We start from the raw sequence: 25,016 nt of genomic DNA, 5'->3' as shown, positions 1-25,016 counted from the left end.
CTCACAGTTACTGCAGTCCTGTGAAAGTTGTTTAATCTCTCTGTGCCTCAGTTTCCTAATCTGTAAAATGGGGGAAATAACAGCACCTTCCTCTTAGGGGTTTTGAGATAATAGGTTAAACAATGAAAACACAGAGAATAGTATTTGGCACATAAAAAGCAGTAGGTAAGTGTTGGCGAGTTTTGTATCATGTGCACATAGTTTCTGGGTCTGTTTCTGGACTTCATGTTAGCCTATCTTTCTACTCTAGACCCCAGCACCATCTTTTGGTTAGCATAACTTTATAATAAATGTTAATGTCTGTTTCATATTTCACTGTTTTTTAAGATTTTCATAATGAGAATTACTTTGCATTTCACATCACTGTGTTATTTGCTGGCATTTTAGTGCAATTTAGCCTTTCCATACAAGAACACAGCGTGTCTTTCCACCCCTCCAGACCCTGTGTCGCGTCCTTCCATAGTTTCTAGTTTTCTTCATACAGATCCTTCACTTTTCTAGCTACTCTACATTTAGCATTTGCTGTTCTGAGTAGATTTTTCTGTTTGCAAAAATGTTGCTGGGATAAAGGTAAATTACTTGTTTCTTATATTTACTGTGTGTTGGTACCTTACTGAATTCTTTCATTGATTCTAATCACTTCTTTTTGTTTGTTTGTTGCTAGTGAGTCTGGTTAATGTGCTCACATTATCTAAACGATAATAATGTTCTCTCTTACTTTCCGTTATTTACGCCACTGATACTCTTTTCTTATTACATGACTGGAATTCCCAAAACAAGTAGTTGTAGTAATGATGAACATCCCGCTCATATTTTTATTTGTTTATTATTATATTTGCTGTAGTTTTATGGTGAATATTCTTTACTGTATTTAGGAGTTTATTGGTTCATTCTAATTTAATTTTTGCTCAGCTGAACTTGTTCAATTAATTTCCTCAGAAGGTCCATGTGTAGTGTAAGATCTGAGTCTGTGCTTGTCCTCCTGTCCCCCAACCCATCCCCTCAAAACAGATTTCCCTGCCCGCATTGATGATGATATGAGAGGTTTGGATGGCAATCTAAAAAGTCTATATACACTTCAGTCTTCCCACTTCCAGAATGACAAAGCAGAAATCTAATGATAGTTTGATTATGTTTCTTTTCCTAGGGTTTCTATCTCCCTCCCTCCCCTTTCTTCCTCTCTCTCTCTTACTCTCTGCATCTCTTTCCTTCTCTCTCTATTTCTCTCTCTCCTGTCTTTTGGCCATTTTAAAATTTAATCAGTATATACCTAGGTGTATCTTTTGTGTCTTTTTCCTTTTTTTGGAGATGGAGTTTCGCTCTTGTTACCCAGGCTGGAGTGCAATGGCACGAACTCGGCTCACCGCAACCTCCGCCTCCTGGGTTCAGGCAATTCTCCTGCCTCAGCCTCCTGAGTAGCTGGGATTACAGGCACGCACCACCATGCCCAGCTAATTTTTGTATTTTTAGTAGAGACGGGGTTTCACCATGTTGACCAGGATGGTCTCAAACTCTTGACCTCGTGATCCACCCGCCTCGGCCTCCCAAAGTGCTGGGATTACAGGCGTGAGCCACCGCGCCCAGCCTCCTTTTTTTTTTTTTCCACCCAGGACTTGTCAATTGAGAAAACCGATGAGGCAAGTCTCAATCATTTTAGATTTATTTGCGAAAGTTAAGGACGCATGCCCAGGAGACAGGTCTATGCCTTTCTCTGAGGATGATTTTGAGGGCTCCAAATTTAAAAAGCAGGATATTGATAAGTACACAGTTTTCATATAAGACCAGGGCAGGGAAAAATAGTCATTCACACCTCTGTCTGGCTCAGTGAATCTGCATTTTTTTAAACATAGGATGACATTGTAGCAGGAGCGGCCACGGGAAACGGATCTCTCGGACACTGAATACAGGAGGAAGGAGTTTATTCTGCCGGGAGCAAGGTGGCATAGCTGCCTAACAGCTAAGCTCCCCTAACAAAGGAAGGTTCCATCTTTATATAGGCTTATACTTTAGATGTTACACGTGGAAGAATCTTAGGTATATAGCTTAACATATGAAAATGGTCTCGGTTTACAGTCTTAGGAATTACATATGAAAAGGGTTTCAGTTTACAGTCTTACGAATTACATATGAAAAGGGCTTCGGTTTACAGTCTTAGGAATGAAAAGGGGAAGTTGATCTGTGATGCCTGGTCTCCCTCTTCAACATAAACAAATGAAGCTAAGGAAAAATTCAGGGAATCTGCATTTTACATAAGAGAACATAGACAAAATTGGGCAGAGGAACAATCAGATATGCATTTCTGGTGGGTGAGGTGACTGCACTTGTAAAGAAAAGCTATCAGTTTGCATTGCCATGGTGAAATTTTAACAGTTCACTAGGAATTTCCTTGTGAGCAAAATATGGTGGAGGCATTTTTCATCGTAGCCATTTTATTTAGGAACCGAAAGAGGGAGGTAGGTTTGCATGACATAGTTCCAGCTTGACATTTCCCTTTGGCTAAATGAGTTTGGGGTCCCAAAATTTAATTTCCTTTCACAGATTTGAAGTATTTTTCAGCTTAAAGAAGTTCTTCTTGTATTTCTTTGATTTTTTTCACTTCTCCATGTATTTTTCTCTCTCCTTTTGGAGCTCTTACTCCTTGCATGTTACATCTGTAACTGGCTTTCATGTCTGTCAGTAAAAAGGTCGGACTCTGTGAAATATTTGAAGAGATTGATTCTGAGGCAAATATGAGTGACCAATGGCCTGTCATGCAGCCCCAGGAGATCCTGAGAACAGTCACCAAGATGGTTGAGGTACAGCTTGGTTTTATACATTTTAGGGAGACATAAGACATCAATCAATACATGTAACATGGACAGTGAGTGGTTCAATTTGGAAAGGTGAGACAACTTGGGGGAAGGGAGCTTCCAGGTCATTGGTGGATTCAAAGATTTTCTGATTGGCAACTGCTTGAAAGAAGTATTATCTAAAGACTTGGAATGTCTAGGTTAAGATAAGCGATTGTGGAGACAAAGTTTTTATCATGCAGATGAAGCCTCTGGGTAGCAGGCTTCAGAGAGAATCTATTCTAAATGTTTCTTATCAATCTTAAAGAGTCTGTTCTATCAGCCTTAACGGCTCTGTGTTGACATCAACGCTGCTCAGCTATGCCTGATTTTCACGAAGGAGGAGAATACAATGAGGCATGTTGAGCCACTTATTCCCATCGTGGCCTGAAGGTTAACTTTGGAGTTCCCTTGGCCAAGGGGAGAGTCCGTCAGTCAGTTGAGGGGCTTAGAATTTTATTTTTGGTCTTTATGTGGCCAAGGGGAGAGTCCGTCAGTCAGTTGAGGGGCTTAGAATTTTATTTTTGGTCTTTATGTCTTTCATAGTTTAATTTATGGCTTCCATTTCGTTGTAGTTTTGCCCATATTTGGGTTACATGTTCTTCTGTTTTGCACAAAGCACTTCTTGGCACATAGTAAGTGCTCCATAATTAGTTGTTGAATGAACATCGTCTCTCTTCTAGTGTTAATAAGTTTATCTTAAACCTTTCTCCTTACATATTCTAAATTCAGCCTGAAAGTTTCTCTGTACGTAGTGAAATGTAACCTAACTGGACATGTAAACAGACTGTCACCTACTCTCAGCAAGTACGTGAGTCTCAGCCAATCACAGCAGCCAGACTTCAGCCTCTCACAGCAGCCAGCTGTTCAAACTGGGCTCAAATAAGGCAAATGCTGAGCCATCACCAGTCTGGCTGTTTCTGTACCTCACTTCCATTTTCTGTACGTCACTTTCCTTTTTGTGCCTGTAAATCCTGTCCAACTACAAGGCAGCACCAAAGTCACTCTGAGACTGCTCTGCTTTAGGGGCTGCCCAATTCTTGAATTGTTCTTTGCTCAGTTAAACTCTGTTAAATTTAATTTGTCTAAGGTTTTTCTTTTAACACAAGAGACTAACATCTCACAGTGACTATTCTCTTTGTCTGTTTCTCTATTGAAATCTTCATTCAGAATTCATGTTTGTGGTTACAGAAAGTCTTTTTACATTCGAATTACCTAACAGCATCTCCTTAGGATCTCTCTGTCTGTCTCTCACTCATTCTCTCTGTTTCTCTTGCTTTCTCTCTCACTCTCTCTTATTTTTTTTTTTCCTATAAATTAAATGCTTTCTACTTCTTTGTTCCTTCTGCCTGGGTGTTCCACTTGGCTTTCCTCAATGGAGTGGGATTCCTTCTCTGCCGGTTAATGTCTGTGGCTATACAGGCCTTTGGCTCCTGTGCAGGTCAGCCCATCGGGGTCTCTCAGACAACAGTGACCTGCAGTGGAAGAGGTATAGATATTTGATTTCAGGGGGCAGTAGTAAACTAGCAAGCAAGCTGTCTTGTCCCCATGTGCTGGGAGGCCATCATCTTCTAATCACCCAAGTGGGGCATTTCTGCCCATTGCTGCTGCCACCTTCCACAGACCAGGGCAGGGCATGGGGTGAGAAGGTCTTTTTGGTGCTGAAAAAGTATTCCATGTCTGTCCAAGTGGACTGTTCACTTAAGAAAACATGAATGTCTTTTTCTGGCACAGATGTCCTTGCAGGGCTTATTGTTTACATACTGAAAAACATCCAGCTCCACTGAGCTTGTGAAATTAGCTAGAGCCCTTGAACTGTCCAGGCAAGAAGAAAGTCATCAGTAATATTTAAACTGATGTGACTAATGATAGCTAATTAATTGATCGTTACTACCAGTGAGGTTACCAAATGACTGGCTCAGTTTTAGATATATATTGAAGATGCCTTGAGTCATTTTTCAAAACAAAACAAAAACACTTGTAGACTTGTCCATATTTTTATGCTTGTTAATATACTAGCATTGGCATTAATACAAGCAGCAAAAACTGGAAGGTTTTCTTAAAGTCTGAGGAAGTAGAATATTATAAATAAACCAACAGTGAGAAATGTTAAGGAGCAGCTACTGGGCCCACAGGACACTGTGACAGTTGGGATTTGGGGAAAGTCAAAACACAAGATTGTATTAAATGAACGCAGAACTTTTTTATGGCCTAAAATCTCAACATTTTACCTTCCCCACACAAAAAAGTTTTAAAAGGAAGGAGAATTTGGAATACAAATGAAAAAGCTAAAATCCTAAAATGTGAATTTTGTTTTTGTTACCGGAAAAGGGTGCTGATCCAGACCCCAAGAGAGGGTTCTTGGATCTCCGCAGGAAAAAATTCAGGGCGAGTCCATAAGGTGAAAGCAAGTTTATTAAGAAAGCAAAGCAATAAAGCATGGCTACTCCATAGGCAGAGCAGCAGCATGGACTGCTCGACTGAGCATACTCACAGTTACTTCTTGATCATGTGCTAAACAATGGGTAGTTTAGTCATGAGTTTTCCAGAAAAGGGGTGGGCAATTCCAGGAACGAAGAGTTCCTCACTTTTTTAGACCATAGACCAGTGGGAGTGTCTTTTAGCATGCTAATACATTACAATTAGCATATAATGAGTAGTGAGGATGACCAGAGGTCAGTTTCGTCACCATCTTAGTTTTGTTGGGCTTTGGCCAGCTTCTTTACCACAACCCATTTTATCAGCAAGGTCTTTGTGACCTGTATCTTGCATCAACATCCTGTCTCATCTTGTGACTTAGAATGCCTAACCTCCAGGGAATGCAGACCGGTAGGTCTCAGCCTTATTTTACCCAGCCCCTATTCAAGATGGAGTCACTCTGGTTCAAACACCTCTGACATTTTCAGTTTAAGTTTAGTCAATAAGTAAACAAAAGGAAAAGCAAAATAAACGTTTTTCGAAAACCGAAATGCCCAATGCCACAGGATAAGTTTCAAAGATGCCAGATTTGAGCATGTTTACTGGATGCAGTGCATGGTTTGTTTTGCGGGAAGCTGTTTTGATTTTAACAATCTCTGAACCTGCTATTGGCCAGCAGGTGAGAGAGGGAAGCTGATAAGAACTGTCCCATTTCCTGAAATGCCACACTCAGGGCTTGCACGCAGTCCAGGGGACACAATGACCAAGTTGGCAGAATGGTGGATATCCAGGTTGGGCATGGCTAGGCAGCCTTAGCCCCTTCTACCTCCAGTGACTGGCAAGGCAGGCCTCTGCTGTTCAGTGACACCTCTAGTAAGTAAGGTCTCCTGAGGCTACCTTCAGAGCTTTATATGCACTGGTTCCCACCTGTACCACTGTAAGCCCAGTCCCAGTGCTCCCACTCTGATGCTCAGGGCACAGCAAAGTTGGGGCTGCTGGACTTTGGAAGAAGTTCCAGAACCTTACTGGACATGGGGTCAGGCTGTGATGTGTTGACTTTTTTGTGGGTACATCTACCTCCTTGTGTAATATCATCAGACAGTGTAGGCACCCTCGGCTGAGGAAGCAGAACAAAGGCCGGCATTTAACCTAATTTTTTCTCCTTTCTCATGCTCAGATGGATGGAGTGGAACCCTGGCTTCCCCTTGAGCATCGATGCCAAATGCCACAAGGATTTACCCCGTGATATCCAGTTCGATAGTGAGAAAGGAGTGGACTTTGTTCTGAATTACTCCAAAGCGTAAGTTTATGAGAACTGAGGGATGCTGGGCAGCCCCTCCAGTGGCTGGTGCTGGGAGTAGGACCCTCATTTCTTTCTTCATGGGGTCCTTGGGTTGGGAGAACAGCCTAGCCGAGCACAACGCTTTGATGATATGTTGGCCATAGGAGTGGATTTTCAATGCACATTGCAGGACAACCTGTATCTAAAAAAAAGTCACAACCTAGAGGACTCCAGACACAAGACATAGATGTGTTTTTGGGCCAAAGCAGGGGTCTTCAGTTGGAATGCCTCTTCCCCATCCGTATCTCATCCCCTCTATGGCCACTTCAAGGGTGTGAAGACTTTGTGTCCAGGCTGTCACCAAGATGGCAGGTGCTATGGTAAAGATGGCCAAAATGCTAGAGCTGACCCCATGACATACGTCCCCTGTTCCTGTGTCACAACCCCATGAGGGAGGCACAGTCATTGTCCCCATTTTGCCTTAAGGAACTGAGGAATACGGAGGTTGAGTACCTTCCTTGCCCAAGGCCCCCAGCTAATAAATGGCGGATATGGGTTCTGTGCATCTTTGTTTAATGTGAATGTCTGCAGGGCTTTTTAAAGCTTGCCCAGGCTATCAGGAGACTCCGGGCTGCTTGTTAAACATATAGATCCCCTGACCCTAGCCCAGGGCTAGTGGAGAGGTCTTTAAATCTGCACATTGACCCTGTAGGGAATTTTAAAAATCATGTCAGTTTGACAAACCCTAAATCCATGGTTCTGAAACCTGACTGAACCTTATGTAATATAAAAAGTATCTGAGACAGGTCTCAGTCAATTTAGAGGTTTATTTTGCTGAGGTTTATTTTGCTAAGGTTAAAGACATACATGGAAAAAAAGGAACACAAATCCACAGGAACAATCGGTGGTCTGTGCCTTTTCCCAAAGATGCCTTTAAGGGCATCAATATTTAAAGGGGAAAAGCAGGCTGGAGGGAGGGCATGGTCACATTACTGAATCCACATGCTGCAACAGAAAAGGAGTAGGTAGGGGAATAGTCAATTATGTATTCCTCTTGTGCTCAGTACATCAGCACTTGATAAGGAGAACCCAAGAGCTACCTGTGGAGGTTTTTAACCTTTTATCTGTAGCTGTCTTAGTTTCTTGCACGACTCAGCTTTCAGCTTAATTTTTCTCTTTTGGCAGAGTGAATTGGTGTCCAAAGATTTTCTTTTCCTTTTACAGCCTGTGTAAAAGGATGAATGGTGAATGGATGGTTGGATGGATGAATGGAGGAATTAATGGTGGAGTAAAAGCCAGACTGTCCCTTTCTTATGTCTGCTCAGAGAAGCATTACTCCTCTGAGAAGCGTTAGCACCTCCCAGTGCTGGGCCAACCCTACACCCACAGATGATATTCTACGAGGGTGGGACCGTGGCCTCAGGTCTGCATACCCAGCAGGTAGGCAGGGCTGAGAACCCAGTCAGTCTTCAAAGCTTAAAATAATATTACTCATTTATAAACACTGTTTATGTGTTTTGAAGGGTACAATCATCTATTTTAAGCTTCATGGCCATCCTGGGAGGTAAATAATATTACTAACCATTTCTAGGTGAAGAAAGTGGGGCTCCAGGGGGTCAAGGTGAAGGAATTTGCCTAAAGTCATTTAGGCAGAAATTGGCAAAACCAGCAGCATCTGAATCCAGTCTGTTTGGGTCCAAAGCTGGGGCATTTTTTTCTACCACAATCAGAGTCTACTAGAGAGAAAAATTAAAGCCAAACATCTGGACTAGTAATCCAGCATACCCAGCATCTCCCTGGAAACATCATGGCAGTTAAGGGCTCACTTCCCCTCCCCTGCTCTGGGATTGGGATTGCTCATCAAAGCCATGTAGCTTTAGTAGGGTAGGTCCCAGGCCAGGATGGAACAATCACGACAGAAGGCCCTTGTGAAAGAGGCAGTTTGGAGAGAATGATAAGGATGGTGGGATAGTGAGGTGGAGAGTAGTGCCAACTGGGCTTAGTAATGGTGGAGGAGGGGATGGAGGAATACAGGATCAATGGACAAACAAAACAGATGGATAGGCAGATGAATGGGTTGAGAGATGGATGGATGATCAATGAATGGATGAAGGGAAGGAGGAAGGAGGGAAGAAGAGATGAGTGGTGGATGGATGGAAGGATAGATGGAGAAACTGATGTATGAATGGATGGATTGATGGAGGGTGGTGAATGGATGGTAGATGGAGGAAGTGTAAATAGAGAGATGGATGGATGGATGGGGGAATTAATGGTGAAGGCCAGACTGTCCCTTTCTTATGTCTGCTCAGTGTTTCTGAAGATCATTGTCATCTCTGTATCTCAGGAGCCTCTATATCTTAGCTATCACAGGGTAGGTGCTCATTAAATCCTATTAAAATGAAAGTGTGACCAGCTGGGTCACACTCCATTTTAACAGGGTTTAATGAACACCTATCCTATGGTATAGAAGGTAACTGTGCACCCCCATCTTGTGTATCTCCGTCATAGCTAATGGCAGCCTAGATACATGGTTCTTGATCCTGTGTGTTTAGTGTTACAGACTCCATGCTGCCCACCCCGCACAGACTGTGGAACCAGGGGCTCTGCAGTCCAAGCACAGTTATATTTTAGGGGTCCTAGGAGATTCCAGTGTATAGCCAGGATTAAGACCACTGACCTGGATGCCTCCCTGGGCCTCCCCACTCCCCACACATGGTTGCATCTATTTGCTGAGTCGAGTCCATCTGCTGGGTCCCAGGGAGCCTGTCCTCCTCTCCCAGCTCCACCATCTCTCCTGGGTGAGGGCAGGAGCATCTTTCCCGCTGCCTTCCTGAGCTCCATCTCTCAAGGCACTGGGAGGTCTTATTCTCAAGTGCATGTATAACTTGTTGGGGAATGAGGCTCTCTCTAAAAAGCAAATATAAATTCTTGGTTGGCTCAATTACAGGTGAGAGCCCAGGTGTCTCTGCCCAGAAATGGAGACACTCCATAAGGACACACCCACCCCTGCCATCTCTAGGGTCCCATGTGCATAGGACCCTCCACCCTGGGGATCCAGCAGGGCTTTGCAGGGCCTCTCTTGTTTCTGCCCTGGCTGTTTCCTTTGCGACACCCACCCTTCCCACTTCTTGGCCAAGACATGGGTGAGGGGCCCCTTCTTGCAGAAGCTTCTAGAAGCCCTGGGCCTCACTGAAGTCTCCTCTGCTGTGCTCCCCAGTGCTGCCCACCCTGCCCCTGCCTCAGCCCCAGCAGTGCAGCTGCCCCATGTTTCTCCACATCATCCTGTCACTTAGCCCCTTGGGTGATGGCCTAGTGGCAGGAGCAGAGCAAAGGAATCCTGAGAGGGGCCCTTCTGTCCCTCCTGGGGCAGCAGGCCAGACAGTCAGCTTAACGCCCCCTCTGAGTACTGCTCTGTGTCGGCACAGCAGATGGAGACCCTTGAGTTCTGAGGAGGAGAGAAGAGGTACCCCTGCATTTGAGGATTGGAGCCAAGGGGGCTGGACCACAAGGAAGCAGCTCAGAGGAGCCTGTCTGGGGATGAGGGGTTCCTGGGAGAGGGCCCTGGGCTGGTAGGGGGGACCCTAGGGAAGCCATCTGAGTTCCCTGACCATTGGTGACCTCAAACCAACAATGAGACCCCAGCTCCTCCCCAGGGTTGTTATGAGATTAAAATGGGACCACACACATCAGCCCCTCAGAGAAGTTTCTCCCTAAAGAAAGCCTTTAGTCTTCTCCATTCTTGGTGAGGGGGTCAGGCCCTCTGGGACCAGCGTCTCCACCATCACGCACCGGCCTAGGGCTGCACTCTTGGAAGGACCCCTGTGCTTGGTTGGGGGCTGGGCAGGGGGACCTTCGCTCCATCTGGGTGTCCTCTCTGATGGCCTAGGGGCTGCAGCGAAGAGAGCACTGTGGGCACAGGTGTGGCAAGGCCAGGCCGCCCGAGAGCCCAGTGGTTTGCGAAATTTCCTAGTGGCGTGGAGGGAGGAGCAGCTGATGTGTTCACCATCGCTACAGCCTGGAAGGCGATTGCAGCGGGTGGCAGGGCTGATAAGCGAATGTCCTCGTTAAAGGAAATTGAGAAAGAGAGTTTCCTTCCCAGTGGGGCGGAACAGTGCAGAAATGCTGCTGATCCTGGGAGAGGTGAGAGCCAGGGGTGGGGACTCAGAGGCCCTGGGATTCCCCCCAGGAGACCTGGCGGGGGCAGCTCGAGGAACGCAGGTGGAGCCGCCCTCTCCCCAGAACCACAGGGCGTCTTTCCGTGAAGGCGGCAAGAGAAACGCCAGTCTGTGGCGCCGTGGTGGACGTAGAGGCGCTATAAGCCCGACTTTCCCACGTCCAGGGGCAAATGGGGAGGCGTGACAGTCCTAAGTTGCACGGAGGCTGCCCCGGCCGCCTTTGCCATCAGGTGAAGGCGCAAAGGCGGGGAGGCCGGGCGGAGAGCAAGTCACCAACGAGAGGCCGAGACAGAACGGGGGGCACAGGGCCCGGGGGGTCATTTACAAGAGACGCTGGGCACGAAGAAGGCTGGGTCGAAGATGAGTCCAGGGGTGGGCGTTGGAGTTGAGAGCGCTGCTGATCCGGGCTGAGCCTAGAAGCTGATGCGGGACTCCCGGCAAGGGACGGGAAAAGGGAGCCTGGGGCCGGGCAGAGGCCAGGGCGTGCGCTATGAGGGCAGCCACTCCCACCTGCCCTGCCCCAGCCCCGCAGGCCAGACACCTGCCTCCTGCTCCAGGCGACCCAGCTACAGGAATGGCAGCCTCCTGAAGGGGAATGAGGGGCAGGGCGTCGGTGCGGAGGCTCACGCCTATAATCCCAGTGTTCGGGGAGGCCCAAGCCGGAGGATGGCTTGAGCCCAGGAGGTGGAAGCTGCAGTGATCTCGCCACTGGACTCCTGCCTGGGCGACAGAGTGAGACTCTGTCTCAAAAGACAAAAACAGGCCGGGCGCGGTGGCTCACGTCTGTAAACCCAGCACTTTGGGAGGTTGAGGCGGGCGGATTACGAGGTCAAGAGATCGAGACCATCCTGACCAAAATGGTGAAACCCCGTCTCTACTAGAAATACAAAAAAAACCAGCCGGGCGTGGTGGTGCGTGCCTGTAATCCCAACTACTCTGGAGACTGAGGCAGCAGAATTGCTTGAAACCCGAAAACGGAAGTTGCAGTGAACCAGGATCGTGCCACTGCACTGCAGCCTGGAGATAGAGCAAGACTCTGTCTAAAAAAAAAAATATATATATATATATATATAAAGGCACCAGGGGTGCAGGGAAGGAGTGACAGTCCCCCAGGCGAGGAGGGCTGCAGAGGGGCCAGGCCAGGAGAGAAGGGCCTGGATTGCAGTGGATGAGCAGAGTGCGTGTGGAGGAGGGGAGGGTGGCACCAGCACGAGAAAGGGCGGGGGCCAGGCTGGGGTGGGGAGAAGTGATGGTGAAGGAAGGAGAGTCAGGAAGAGGAGGGAGCCTGCTGGCCTGGCATTGAAAACCAAAGCGTGGGTTTATATATGGGAAGAAGACTCCATCCCCTCTTATGGTCACCCCAACTCAGAAACCATTTGACCCCATATCACCAAAGCCCTCATAGGAACCACTTTTCCTGTGACACAAGTAGGATTCTCCCACTTAACTTCCCAAATGCTACCCAAAAGCCTCTGAAATCCTTGGAAATTCAAAAAATAATCCCCTTCTATTAACCAATGCCTATAAAACATATTGACTTTCATTAAATTTTATTGTGAAATCAGAGATGTGTCCCATTGTAAAATAAATTTGTTTGGAAAATGTAAGGGGGGAAATCCCATCTAAAAGTTAGACAAGGCTAGAAAATTTCAATTTTATTTGCTAAGGTAGCGTTGTGTTGTTGCTGCTGTTAAAAATGTGTCAAAAAATAAGACCAAGAGTTAATACGAAGCATGAAGTCATGTTTCCCTCAAAGAAAACGATTTGTTCAGTAGTCAGGTTAATTTGGAAAACATTGCAAATTCTTCAGCAGTGGTTCTCAAAGTATAGCTTTCGTCAGAATCCCCTGGGGCCCTTGTTAAACTCTGGATGGCTACACCCACCCCCTAGAGTGGGTTAAACTCAGTGTGCACTGGCAGGAAACTGAAACTCGTGATTGAGGTCAACTAGGAGGCCTTCCCCGTTGAACCGCTGTCTTGGGACAACTTGGTTTCTGCACCGCTTCTGAGTAATTCTGGCACCCAGTTCCTCCTAGTCACCTGCTGTGCCTGGAAGGGAGCCAGCCCTCCTCAGCAGGCTTTGCCCCCTCCCTGCACAGCACAACTGTGGCATGGAAAATGGAAAAGCTGTTAGCAGAAGGAAAGAGCAGGGAGGCCAAGGAAGCAGGGCTCCCACCCCACCTGACACACAGCCAACAACTGGTGCCCAGCCAGGGCCACAACTTGGTGTGGGAGAAAGCTGAAGGCTCAGACCACCCCTAGGCCAGGTGACCATGGTGGCTGCTACCTGCCTGTGTGGCCTTGGAAAAGCCTGGTTCCCTCTCTGGCCTGCAGGTTCCTTCTTTGTACAAAAATGGATCTTCAAAGCCCTGATTATTCCAGTTATCTATAAGGATATAGAAATATTTTGCCTCTAGATGACATGCAAATGTGTTCCTCCCAACTCCACTTCTTCCTGGATCTGCGGCTTCCTCTGAGAACTGCCACACCCACCCTGTTTTCAGAGCAAACCTTCTGTTTTGAGGTCAAAAAGACCCAGCTGGGGAGATGGTGACTCACTTCTGGTTCTTCCTAAGAATAGGGGTGAGCAACCACCCGGACCTCAGGCGCCCCAACACCGGACCTCTTTCTGAGGCACCATCTGGTACTGGGCCATCTTCAGGCCCTACAGGGCTCTCGGGTCCTGGCAAGGCCTCTCATCTCCCAGCAATAAGTTCTTTTCCCCACCCAGACTTGACAATTAAACAGCAGACATTTGTCTCTCACAGGTTTGGATGCCACAATGAGGTTTACTCCTCTATCTTGACAAGGGCTTCTGGCCCAGAACACTCAACTGACGAGGGGTTCTGGGGGAGGAAGGAAGCAGCAGGGCTGAAAGAAGCTTCTCTGGGTATTCCAGGGCCTGGCTGCTGGTCATAACCCTGGTGAGGTCACAGCAGCCTCCCTGGAAAGCTGCAACAAGCATTATACACATAACCTGTGTAAAAGCCCCTCCTTCCCCACAAGGGGCTGGATGCAGGTGAAGAAGGCACCAGAAGGACTGGAAGATGATGCTGGCATTATTCAACAGCTCCAGGGTGCTGCAGCAATGAGCACCTACTGTATGAGCCCATCATGAAGCTGCCCACACTGCCCAGGCTGTGCCATGGCAACTTCCAGCAGTTCCTCCTTTCGGTCACCTGCAGGCTGCTGGTTCATCCTGACCCGTGAGGAGAAAAGGACAATGCTCACAAAGACCTCCAGCCTCGCAGCCCCAGGACCTCTCCTGAGCATCATGGCCTCCTAGGAGACCCAGGGTGGCCAGGACAAAGGAGACAAGCATTTGCTAAGCTAAGGAAGGATGGAAGGGGACTGCTGTTCTGCCTGGATGCTCCCCTAGGCCTGGCAGGGCAGGCAGCAGAGACCCCCAGTGTCTCTTGCTTATCCTAGGAGTTCCCCCTGTGGTTGCTCCAGTTTGCTGCCTTCATGCATGTTTACAGGGTGACTCCTCTGGGATGACAGAGCTGGGATGTCACCAAGCCCTGTGTCCCATCAGCTAGGCTCTCTCCCCAGACTTCATCCTCTGATTCTGCTGGATCAGGAGAGTGTATGGAGGTCCCTGACTCCCCAGCTTTCCCCATGACAAGGTGTGGTGTGTCTACAGCTCAGCCCCAGCCACGCTCCACCTGAGAAGTGGGTCCAGGCAGAGCACTGGGCCCTGGCCACCTAGGGCTGCCTCCTCGAGGTGCCCAGGAAGCAGGGAGTCACTGGGGGAGTTCCCCGGGTACAGTCCCCTGCACAGGTGAGGTCACCTCCCAGTCCACGAGGCAATGCTGCATGAGCCCCTCTGGACGCTAGGAGGCCTGGGCTCGATGCTGAGTAAAGCACAGGCATGATCATGCCCTTGGCATGCTTAGGGCAGCAGGCACAGATTCACACACATGAGTTTGCACTTAAGCTGCAGTAAGAGCTACAGAGGAAATGAACAGAGATGGCATCACATGAGTGAGCCCTCCAGACACACTTACCCCATGTGTGCAGAAGGAGAATGGCGTAGTCTATTGGGACAGCCACATCAAAATACCACAGACCAGATGGCTTAAACAGCAGACATTTGTCTTTCACAGGTCTGGAGGCTAGAAATCCAAGATTAGGGTGCCAGCCAATCCACTTCCTGGTGAGGGCCCTCTTCCCAGCTTACAGATGTCTCTCTGTGTTCCCACAGCATGGTCATGTGGCAGAGGAGAGAGGGGGACAGGGCATGAATAAGCCCTCTGGTGCCTTCCTCTTCTTACAAGGACGCTAATCCCATTATAGGCGCCCCACCCTCATGACCTTATCTTATCCTAATCACTTTCCAAAGGCCTCACCTCCTAATGCCATCACACTGGGGATCAGGGCTTCAGCATGTGGATTTGGGGGGCACAATTCACTCCACAGCAGAGAAAAAGGGCACAGAGCATTCCAGGTTGAAGGAAACAGATGTACAGAGGCCCAAGGCAAAGGCCTGAGCTCTGAGGGGGGCCAGAGTGAGGCTGAAAAGCGGACAGAGATTGAGCACTGACGGTGGGGAAGAGACAGGATAACGAGTTAATCTCAGTCATGTGTGTGCCAGAGAGGGGAACTGAGGCAGGGTGTGTCACGTTGAACACTGGGCAGCATTCCTACACCCCTGTCCTGCACCCTGTGGGGTTATGGAGGAAGCCTGGGAAGCCTCTCCCCTCTTTTCCACCTTTTCAAGACCCATCCCACACTCTGCCTCCTCCAGGAAGCCCTGGGGATTGCTCATACACTCACATCTCTCTCCTTAGTACCTGTAGCCTGCCTTCTGAATTTAGCAAGCTCTAACCTTGGGTTTCTATTTTCTGGTCCTGTGCAGTGAGCATTTGGAAACTTCCTTCTTCCTTAGCACCAAGCACAGAGCCACTTAGCAGAAAATAAATGAGTTTTCAAGTCAATTGAACCGTTCATCTCCCCAAAATCCCGGCAGCACGGTAGAGCAACTGGCTCTCTGTTCCTGGAAGCTTGCTCATGGCCTGGCCCACCGAGTGGGGGGGCAAAAAGTGCCTGAGGAGGAAATGAATGAATGAATGAGTGAATGAACACATGTGTGGTCGGAGCTCAAGGCACTATAGGCTATTCTGGACGGTACTGACTGGCCTGTCCTCCACAGGTGAGGTGCAGTCGGAACAGCATCCAGTATAGGTGCCAGTTTCTGTCCTGGTTCCAAAAGGCCAATCACCTGCCTCCTCGGAGCTGCCTGGGGGGTTGTGTGGACCCCTGAGAGCTCAGTGTGAAGGGGCTCTGCAGAGGGAGGCATGGCTGGCATGTGTGAGGTGACTTCTTTCTTGGTCTGCAGGATGGAGAACCTGTTCATCAACCGCTTCATGCATATGTTCCAGTCTTCCTGGAATGATTTTGCTGACTTTGAGAAAATCTTTGTCAAGATCAGCAACACTATTTCTGGTGAGTGTGCCTCTGGGGGCTCTAGTGGTGCTGGGGAGAGGGGATGCTGCTTTCCCATCTGAGACTTGCTGGGAAATTGGCAAGGGCTTTCCCACCTGCCGCAGTATGGGGGCCTCCTGCTACCATGTGACCCTGGCCAGCAGCCCCTACACTCCACACCTTTTGCATCACTGTGGTCACCCTTGTGCCCAGAGGCTTCTCCTCCTCTGATATTCAAGCTCGAGCACGCTTGACCTCATTTCACCCTCAAAAGTCTCAAGAATAATGACTTTTTCTTGGCACAGATCAACCATTTGTGCTTCTGAACAGAGCAAAAGCAAAACTTGCCTTGTGTTTTAAGCATTTAAATGAAAGCAACTTTGGGTTCCTTTGGCCTAGGATGTGTTTGGTGAGAGCACTAGCTTTATAATGGCCAGTCATGACATGGGAAGGACGTTAAGGAGGCAGGAATGGCTGGACGAGAAGAGGTGCTGAAATCAGGACGTGGGGAACCAACCTTGGCAAACTCCTCCTAGGGACTCCCTTCCACTCACCTCCTCCTTCCATCCTGGACTCTCCATGCTGGGCTGCAGGATCTGAGTTCATGAGAGACTGGTGCCCCGGGAGGCTTCTGAGCCACTAAGGGCCAGCTCAGGTATGATGAGGTGGTGCCACAGCCTGACCCAGTGGCAGGCAGGGGACAGCAGTTGGGCACAGCAGGTGGAGCTGTGCCCATCCAGGGAGCACTTAGGGAAGGAGACCAGGCAGGGACTCTGCTCTCAGGAAGGGTCAAAAAAACCACGGGCCTGACTGCCCTCTGCTCAGAGCTCAGGATGGGCCTCACTTCTCTCCTGGTAGAACGGGTCATGAATCACTGGCAGGAAGACCTGATGTTTGGCTACCAGTTCCTGAATGGCTGCAACCCTGTGTTGATCCAGCGCTGTACAGAGCTGCCCAAGAAGCTCCCGGTGACCACAGAGATGGTGGAGTGCAGCCTGGAGCGGCAGCTCAGCTTGGAGCAGGAGGTCCAGGTAGGGGTTGATGGGCTGGGGAAGTGTCCAAGGCCACACTCTGTCAGGTGGAAGCCACTCCCTCCTGGACAGCTCTCATAGGCTCTAAGACGCTAACTGCAGGCCCACCTGGGCTGGAGCAGCCACTTCCTTTTCCTGGCAACATTGTCAGCTAGGGTCCCGGGCATTACGCAGGCTGTCTTGTGCAACATCAGGGGAGGAATTGCGGGGGATGTTTCTCCATAATGCTCGAGTCTGGGAACATATGTCAATATTTTCACTATCAGTATCAATAATTACAGGAGCTGCCCTTAATTAGGGGGTTCTGTGGTGGGACAGGCATTGCGACAGGTGCTTCATACACAGAGTTATCAGTTGTGACCCACCTTGCACAGGAGAGAACACTGGAGAAAGAAGCAGACCTTGTGTGAGAATAAAAAAAGGGGCTCGAGGAGAAACCCAACAGAATGCTTGATTTTCTCGTTAGAAATGCTGCTGCCCATGCTCCTGTTGCACCCTCCTCCCCACCCTCACCTGCAGACTCGGTCACTTCCGGCTGCAAGGCTGACCTAGTCTTGAGACAGAAGTTCAAACCAACTCCACCTGGCTCTGGTGGGGCTCAGCAATAGGCGCTAGCTCATCAGTCTGCCTCTTCCCCATGGAGCCAGCATGACGGGGCCTCCTGCCACCCAGGCCCTGCTGCTGCCCCAGGTGTCCAGGTAGCCTCTGCCGTTTCCAGTCCCCTTGTCTTTTGAGCTCAGCTCACCCTTGGGGCTCTAGTTGGAGAGAGACAGTTGGTGCCCTCTAGGGATAAACCTCCAGCCCCAGTACCTGGCCCACCTGAATCTACAGGGCACCCACCCAGCTGAAGTCACTGCATAAGTCTCCTGCCCCAGGGCAGACAGTGCTTCCTAGACTCCTCCTCCTGCACCCCACCAGGCCCAGAACACTTCCTGGTCATGTGAACAGCTGACAATAACAATCCCACATACACAGAGGGAGCATCTGTGTTCCTCACTGGACAGAATTGCCAGACATAGTAACATTGATTCAGTGGCTATAGGTTTCAAACTTTAAGTCAGAGATCATAGAACCTTAAGCCATACAGAATCCTAGAATTGGAAGGCTCTGAGCAGCTGTCTTTGCACGCAGCAGCCAAGGAGTGGCCGTCCTCAGCACCTGGGCAGGACATCAGCCTCCCATTGGGAGTCTCAGCCACCTCCAAGGCATGTGGGTTACGGGTCACCTTTCCTTTGAACTGAGCCATCCCTCACTGACTGGACTCTTATACACACACTGCCCCACCTCCTACACACCAGCATGACTCTTAATCCCCGCAGTCATTCACACTGCCCGTCTGGCAGCATCTTGGTGATCTACAGCAAGCTGGTGGCCTACTAAAAACACCTACATTGTTATTTTTTAAAATGTGCAGTTACTTTTTGGAACATGAATAGAGAAATTGTATCCCTGTTGTTGGTATGATTCATTGTTCCAGGTCAAGTTTGTTTTGAGTTCTTAGACTTTATATTAGGATTCTTTAGTTTCAGATCACAAAAATAAACTCAATCTGGTTTAATGCAAGAAGTGTATTGGCTCAGGCAACAGTAAAAAGCAATGCTACCTCGTTTGAGACCAGAACTCAGAGTCCCCTGGCACTGTCTCTCTCTCCACGTCTCAGTTCTCTGCCTCTGGCAGTTTTTTCCTTAGAAGGATTTTCTTATGTGGAAGTAAAGAATGATCACCAGCGGCTTCAGATTTACCTTCCACCAGCTTAGCAAACACCACCCACTCCCAGCAAGAAAGACCCTGTTTCCCAACACTCCCAGCAGATGTCTTAAGCCATCCTCTGGCCTCACCAATTCTGTGAGCCAGTGCCTGTGGCCAGGAGAATGGAATACGCTGACCCAAAGGGGACAGGGACTCTAGACAGACAAGAGCACCAGTGTTTCAGCAGCAGAATCCCAAAAAATCAGAACTGAGAGAGAGGTGGGCTCCTTGTTTTCCTTGGAATAACCGAGAAATGATGCAGGCAGAGCCCCCAAATCCCAGGTCTCCTGTTCCCAGCATCACATTCACCAGCCTGGGTGGTCTCAAGATTGGATTAGCAGTCCTTCCTTCTGGGTAGAGTCTGATGGTCACTTCAGCTCTCAAAGTCCAGCTGTCCAGCCGTTGTCCTAGAAGGCAAGCCAGCGCTGTGCCCTACGAGCCCGAGGGTCTCCACTCGCCCACCCCTAGACAAGGTGCCCAGAGTGCCTTCGCGGGGAATGTCACCGTCCCCATCCCCTCTCCCACGCTTATCGTGACAGATGCTCAGAGCTCATCCCTGGTGTCACACGACACAAAGAAGGAGGGTGGTGGCCAGGCTCCGAGCTCCCGCCGTCCTGGATGGGCAGCTTCTGTCCCCATGGGGCAGCCCGGGATTCCTGCGCGCGGGCGCGATCGGTGAAGCTGCAGCGGGACACTCTGGGATGTGTCCAGGCAGCGCAGACCCCGACCCCTCTGCAGCCGGGACCCCCACCCTTTCCTTCATCACTCAGGAAACGGAAAAGGCTTCAGAAGGAGCGGCCCTGCCCCCGGGCTTAAAGGCTGCGTGCCCGGCCCAGCAGGCCCACCCCGGGGGCGTTCCTAAGGGCCCCTCTGCGCTTCCCACTTCACCGGCACTCTCTTTGTGTGTCGAGGTGTGTTAACTCCTACAGAAAAGGGCACAGATCCGAGGGTCAGCAAGCCCGACGAATTTACACCAGTGACCTACCATGTCCCCAGTCTCAGACCAGGACACAACACGCCCACCCTGCAGACCACCCCCACCCCCCACCCGGACACTTCAGACCCGTACCTCTCTGCGTCTGCAGCCCCTCCCCCGCCACATGCCCATTCCTGCCCCTGCAGACCTGTCCTACCTCCTGGAGAGCCCCCTCAACCCCTGTAGATTCGCCCGCTCCTGCAGAATCCCCTCCTCCTTCCCCTGTCTCCTACCCAGTCAGGCGGACAGCCCCGCCCTGCCCCGCTGCTTCCCCTCTCTTCCTCCCAGGGGGATCTCGTCCTGGCTCTGACTGGGGTTGAGTTGCCCAGCTTTGACCTCTGTAGAGAGTCTTTCAGCAGCATTTTTTGGCATTTAACTGGTCACATCTATTTCATCTAACCTCTCCTTTCTTCTTATTAAACTGACACTCAGGGTGGTCTCTCATCTTTCCTGTGAGTCAAACAGGTTTTAGATACCACAAATGCAGCATGAGCTGCTGCCGTTCCTTCACCTTGACGGAACTGCCACAACCTGTGAACACGCTCCATGTGACTCAATCAGCCTTTGAGTCAGAGGAGAGAAGTTCACATTCTGAACTCTGCTGAGTCGTAGGGAAGGGAGAGGGGGCCCCAGGGGTCAACACTCTTTCCCCAGGCCTGATTCTTGGTCCATCTGCTGAGCCTGATTTGGACACATCTCTCTGCCTCCTGCAGCAAGGGAACATTTTTGTAGTGGACTTTGAGCTGTTGGATGGCATCGATGCCAACAAAACAGACCCCTGCACACTCCAGTTCCTGGCCGCGCCCATCTGCTTACTGTATAAGAACCTGGCCAAGAAGATCGTCCCCATTGCCATCCAGGTAAGCTGCTGGGGTACACACCTTTCTGTGCAGTTCAGTCCTCAGTGATCCAGGGCTCCTGGGTGGCTCCATTCACACTCCAGCTGAGGAAGCTATGCCTTGAAAGACACTAGGGCTCTTGCCGGCCCTCAGGTGGGCCATCCACAGGGGTGGAGAGGGCTCTACTCCTGCAAGGCACACTCAAGAAACCCCTGGCCGGTCAAGGCACACTGTGGAGGACCTGTCCTGGGATGACATTCTGTACTCTCCACCTCAGCACCCTGACCAGGGGCCCCCAATAGAGGTGCTGCCAGGGGCCAGGCAGGTGAAGCTGTGGGCTGAGCTGGAGACCAAGGCCACTGAGGGGCACCATGGGCTCTGGGGTCAGGAACCAGGCCAGTCTGGGGATGCCACCTTTGATGATGATGTGGGTCCTTACGTCCACCTAAGACTAGAGAGGAGGAAAAGGGGGACCCTGGAGGAGAGGCAGGCGGGCACAGGGCTTTGTCTCCCCCTGTTCCTGGCACCAGCCTGCTGCCAGACTAGGAGCTGGTATGCAGACAGCAGGGGCCAGGGCCAGGACTGGACTGTGTACAGGTCCCAGGGGGTAGGGAGGAACTGTGCAGGGGACCCCTTGGGAGACTGGCAGATGATGAACATTCAGCAAATAATGTCCATGAAACGGACACTGGGAGCTGTGGACACAATAGCAGCTGGATAGGTCAGGCAGCAGCCACATGCCAAGACTATCCCATGGGTTAACCTGCACAGTCCACAATACCCACCCTCTATTCTAAATCTCAAAAATCTGAAAATTGCTGCATATTTCAAAAATGTGCAGCAAATTAATTGCCTGTAAACAAATCTTCTTTGAAGCAATAGGTGAGGTTATTTAGAGGCTTATTCCCATTCAGTGTGATATGCCTGTGGATCACTGCGGAAATGCTGCTGTTTGATTGTAAAAGATTATGTTGCCCTCGACCTGGGGTGGGAGGGAGTATGGCACATAGTGATGTATACCCACTGCTAAAATCCTAAAACTGCTGGATTCTGCAGCACATTTGACCACTGGGGTTTTAGATAACCTATCTTTATCTGTGTAATCATCACCACAATCCTCCTAGGTAGTGGGCTCTATTGATGTTGATCATTTTACCCAGATAAGGAAACTGAGGCACAGGTGCCCACAGCCAGCCACAGAGCTAGGATTCAAGCCAGGTCATCTGACTCTAGATTCCAGGGTCCCCACGATCTCCTGGGGCACGTACCCTCGGAGGAGTTTCCTGTCTGTTACCAGAGAGAAGCCCTGTGCCTAAGAAACTGACGCAGTAGGTACAGGGACAGGTGACCTAAAAGAAGACGACATTGCTGGGAGATCCCAGGCACTACTGGTGGGTGCCTTCAAAAGCTTGGCTCAGAGACCTCTTGCAGCAGCCTGGAGTCAGGGGGCCTGACTTAAATTCCAGCTCAGTCACTTGTTAGCAGGCTGTGGAAACTTGGGCAAGCCACAGAATGTTCCTGAGTCTCTTTCTTCTTCTGAAAATGGAAACTTTGCAAACCATAAAGACCCAAGCAAATGAAAGCTAGAGGATAGTAAATCCAAGATCTGTTTCTTTGAAAGGTCCAAAAAATAATAATAATAATCTCCTCTTGAGGCTGATGGAAAAAGAGAGGAGAGAGAGAGAGAGAGAGAAGTATGTAAGATTCAGAAGAAAAAAGGAGTCATAGGAGTAATTATAGCCAGGCACCATGGTGGTGCACAACTGTAGTCCCAGCTACTTGGGAGGCTCAGGCAGGAGGCTCATTTGAGGCTGAATTGTGCTATGATTACACCTGTGAGTAGCCACAGCACTCTAGCCTGAGCAACACAGTGAGACCCTGTCTCTTAAAAAAGGAAGCGTAATTAGATTATATATTTCTTAAATGACAGTAATATGGCAACAAATTTGAAAAGTTAGAGGAAATGGATAAAAACCTAGGAAAAGACAAATTAGAAGAAATTGTAGAAAACAGGCCAATTTCCTTATAGTGACTGATAACAGACCCACACGGTGAGCAGCTGAGTCTCAGCCAGCCACTTACAGTGATTTGATATTGGGCAGGAAACAGTATAACATGAAAATGTGAATTCTACCAAATTCTATTATACAAACAATGTGCTTTCAAATTAAATTTCAGCCAGAATCTTTTCTCTTTCTTGGTAAGGGTGGGGTGTTGGTGAAGAGGAACTAAAAAGGAGAGAAAACAATTTTAAAAATGGAAAGATTCATATGGAAAGAGAAATCTAGCATAGTCAAAATTTTTGTGGAAAAAAAAAACCACACAGAGAGGCAGTGCAACCAAGTGAGACCTCATCTCTAAAAAAAAAAAAAAAAAAAAAAGGCTGGGCGCAGTGGCTCACGCCTATAATCCCGGCACTTTGGGAGGCCGAGGCGGGTGGATCACGAGGTCAAGAGATCGAGACCATCCTGGTCAACATGGTGAAACCCTGTCTCTACTAAAAATACAAAAATTAGCTGGGCATGGTGGTGCATGCCTGTAGTCCCAGCTACTCGGAAGGCTGAGGCAGGAGAATTGCTTGAAACCAGGAGACGGAGGTTGCAGTGAGCCAAGATCGCGCCATTGCACTCCAGCCTGGGTAACAAGAGCGAAACTCCGTCTCAAAATAAATAAATAAATAAATAGATATGGCGGCACATGCCTGTAATCCCAACTGCTCAGGGGGCTGAGATGGGAAGATGGCTTGAGTCCAGGAGTTCGAGGCTGCAGTGAGCCATGATCGCTCCACTGCACTCCACACTGGGAGACAGAGTGAGACCCTGTCTTTAAAAATAAAAGAAAAAGAAAAAACACAGAGAGAACACTTTCCTTACTGGATCTGTAAGGTTACTGTTAAGCAGACGCTGTGCTTGAAAACAGAATTGTGGGGCAGTGTAGAGTAAGACCTAGAAGTAGACTCCCTGACAGAGGAATTTAATGTATCACAGTGGAGGTTTTTCAGCTCAGTGAAAAAGGGATATTATTTTGATAGTGCTATCACACTGCCTTTGCATAAGAAGAAAATTAAATTGGACTTCTCTGTCATGCCATCTACAAAAATCAATTTCATCATGTAGAGTTGCTTAGAAGAAAAAGAAAAAAAGAAATTTAGATGAAGTAAAAATTAAAATGAAAAAGTAAACAAATGTAGAAAAACTATGTGGAGACTCAGAAGACTTTTAGAAGTAAAAGAAAACCAAGGAGTTCTAAGGGGAAAGCTAAGTATACTTGATTATGTAATGTTTTAAAATTTGAACGATAAAACAAACCATAAAGCTAAAAGGCAAAATAGAAATTGGGGGAAGTAACCGTAACAGAAGTGACAGCTAAGAGAGGCCTATCTATGATGTCCAAGTAATTCCTTTACATTGATAGGAAAAGACAAATACTCCAATGGAAAAATGAGCAGAGAATGTGAATAGGCAATTCACAAAAGAAGAAATGTAAATAGGCAACCAGCACCTGGAGAAACTCCTAATTTCACCTGTAGTTACGGAAATGCAAATGAAAGTTAACAATGAGATATCATTTCTGACCCGTCTGGTTGGAAAAACGGAGGTAACTCCCAAACACCAGCAAGGACAGACTCCCGCCCATGCACTGCTCATGAATTGTTGCAGCCTGGCAGTGTTCAGGGGACAATAATTGGTAGGCCTGGGCAGCCCGAGGTCAGAGCTCGGACCAGCACCTGAGCAGATCCCACAGCACCTGCTGTACCAGGTGCACTTTGGAGTGGGCGGTCAGAGGATCCTGGGGTTGGGGCTGTCTTGGCAAAGGCAATTGTGTTACCGAGCTGGACTGGGGTCTGCTTGCCCAGTGCAGCAAAACCTAACACTGAGATTGGGATGGAGTCTAGGAGAACACAAAGCATTTATTGCAGGGACCAAAAAAGGAGAATTGGGCAGCTCACTCTTAAGACTGGAACTCCCTGATGACTTGCAGGTAAGGGCTTTGAAAGGTGGAGTAAATTTCAGGAAAGCAGAAGTTAACAGGCAAAATCGTTAATCAATACACGAAGGGTACCCATTGGTTTTGGCCTAAAAGGGTGGGATATCTTTAAGTTGTAGGGGGAATGGCTTCCAGGTCATAGGTACATTCAAAATTTTGTTGTTTTGCAATTGGCTAAGGAAGAGAAGATTTGTTTAAACATTTGAGTTACAGGAAGTAATGTTAGCTCTGGCCTGTGGGCAGGACTTTCCCCAGGCCCCACAGGAAGAAATTTAGAGCAAAGAGTTATTATGCTCGGGGAGTTCAGT

At 48.7% G+C, this 25,016-nt stretch overlaps 1 protein-coding gene across 3 annotated transcripts in view; it reads left to right on the top strand.

The window, feature by feature from the left end:
• The window catches only part of ALOX5 (arachidonate 5-lipoxygenase), a 60,732-nt gene that overhangs the window by 23,702 nt on the left and 12,014 nt on the right, over positions 1-25,016 (top strand). For all 3 annotated transcript variants that reach the window (XM_012439267.3, XM_012439266.2, XM_012439265.2), the window contains exons 4-7: positions 6,424-6,546; positions 16,041-16,147; positions 16,985-17,157; positions 20,596-20,742. In XM_012439267.3, coding sequence (XP_012294690.1) covers positions 6,424-6,546; positions 16,041-16,147; positions 16,985-17,157; positions 20,596-20,742 — 550 coding nt within the window. The remainder of the gene's footprint in view (positions 1-6,423; positions 6,547-16,040; positions 16,148-16,984; positions 17,158-20,595; positions 20,743-25,016) is intronic.

Source organism: Aotus nancymaae, unplaced genomic scaffold (genome assembly GCF_030222135.1).
Source record: "Aotus nancymaae isolate 86718 unplaced genomic scaffold, 86718_ANA_hifiasm-v0.15.2.pri h1tg000099l, whole genome shotgun sequence".
NCBI lineage: Eukaryota > Metazoa > Chordata > Mammalia > Primates > Aotidae > Aotus > Aotus nancymaae.
The sequence above is the reverse complement of the archived record's forward strand: the minus strand, read 5'-3'. Positions and strand labels throughout refer to the sequence as shown.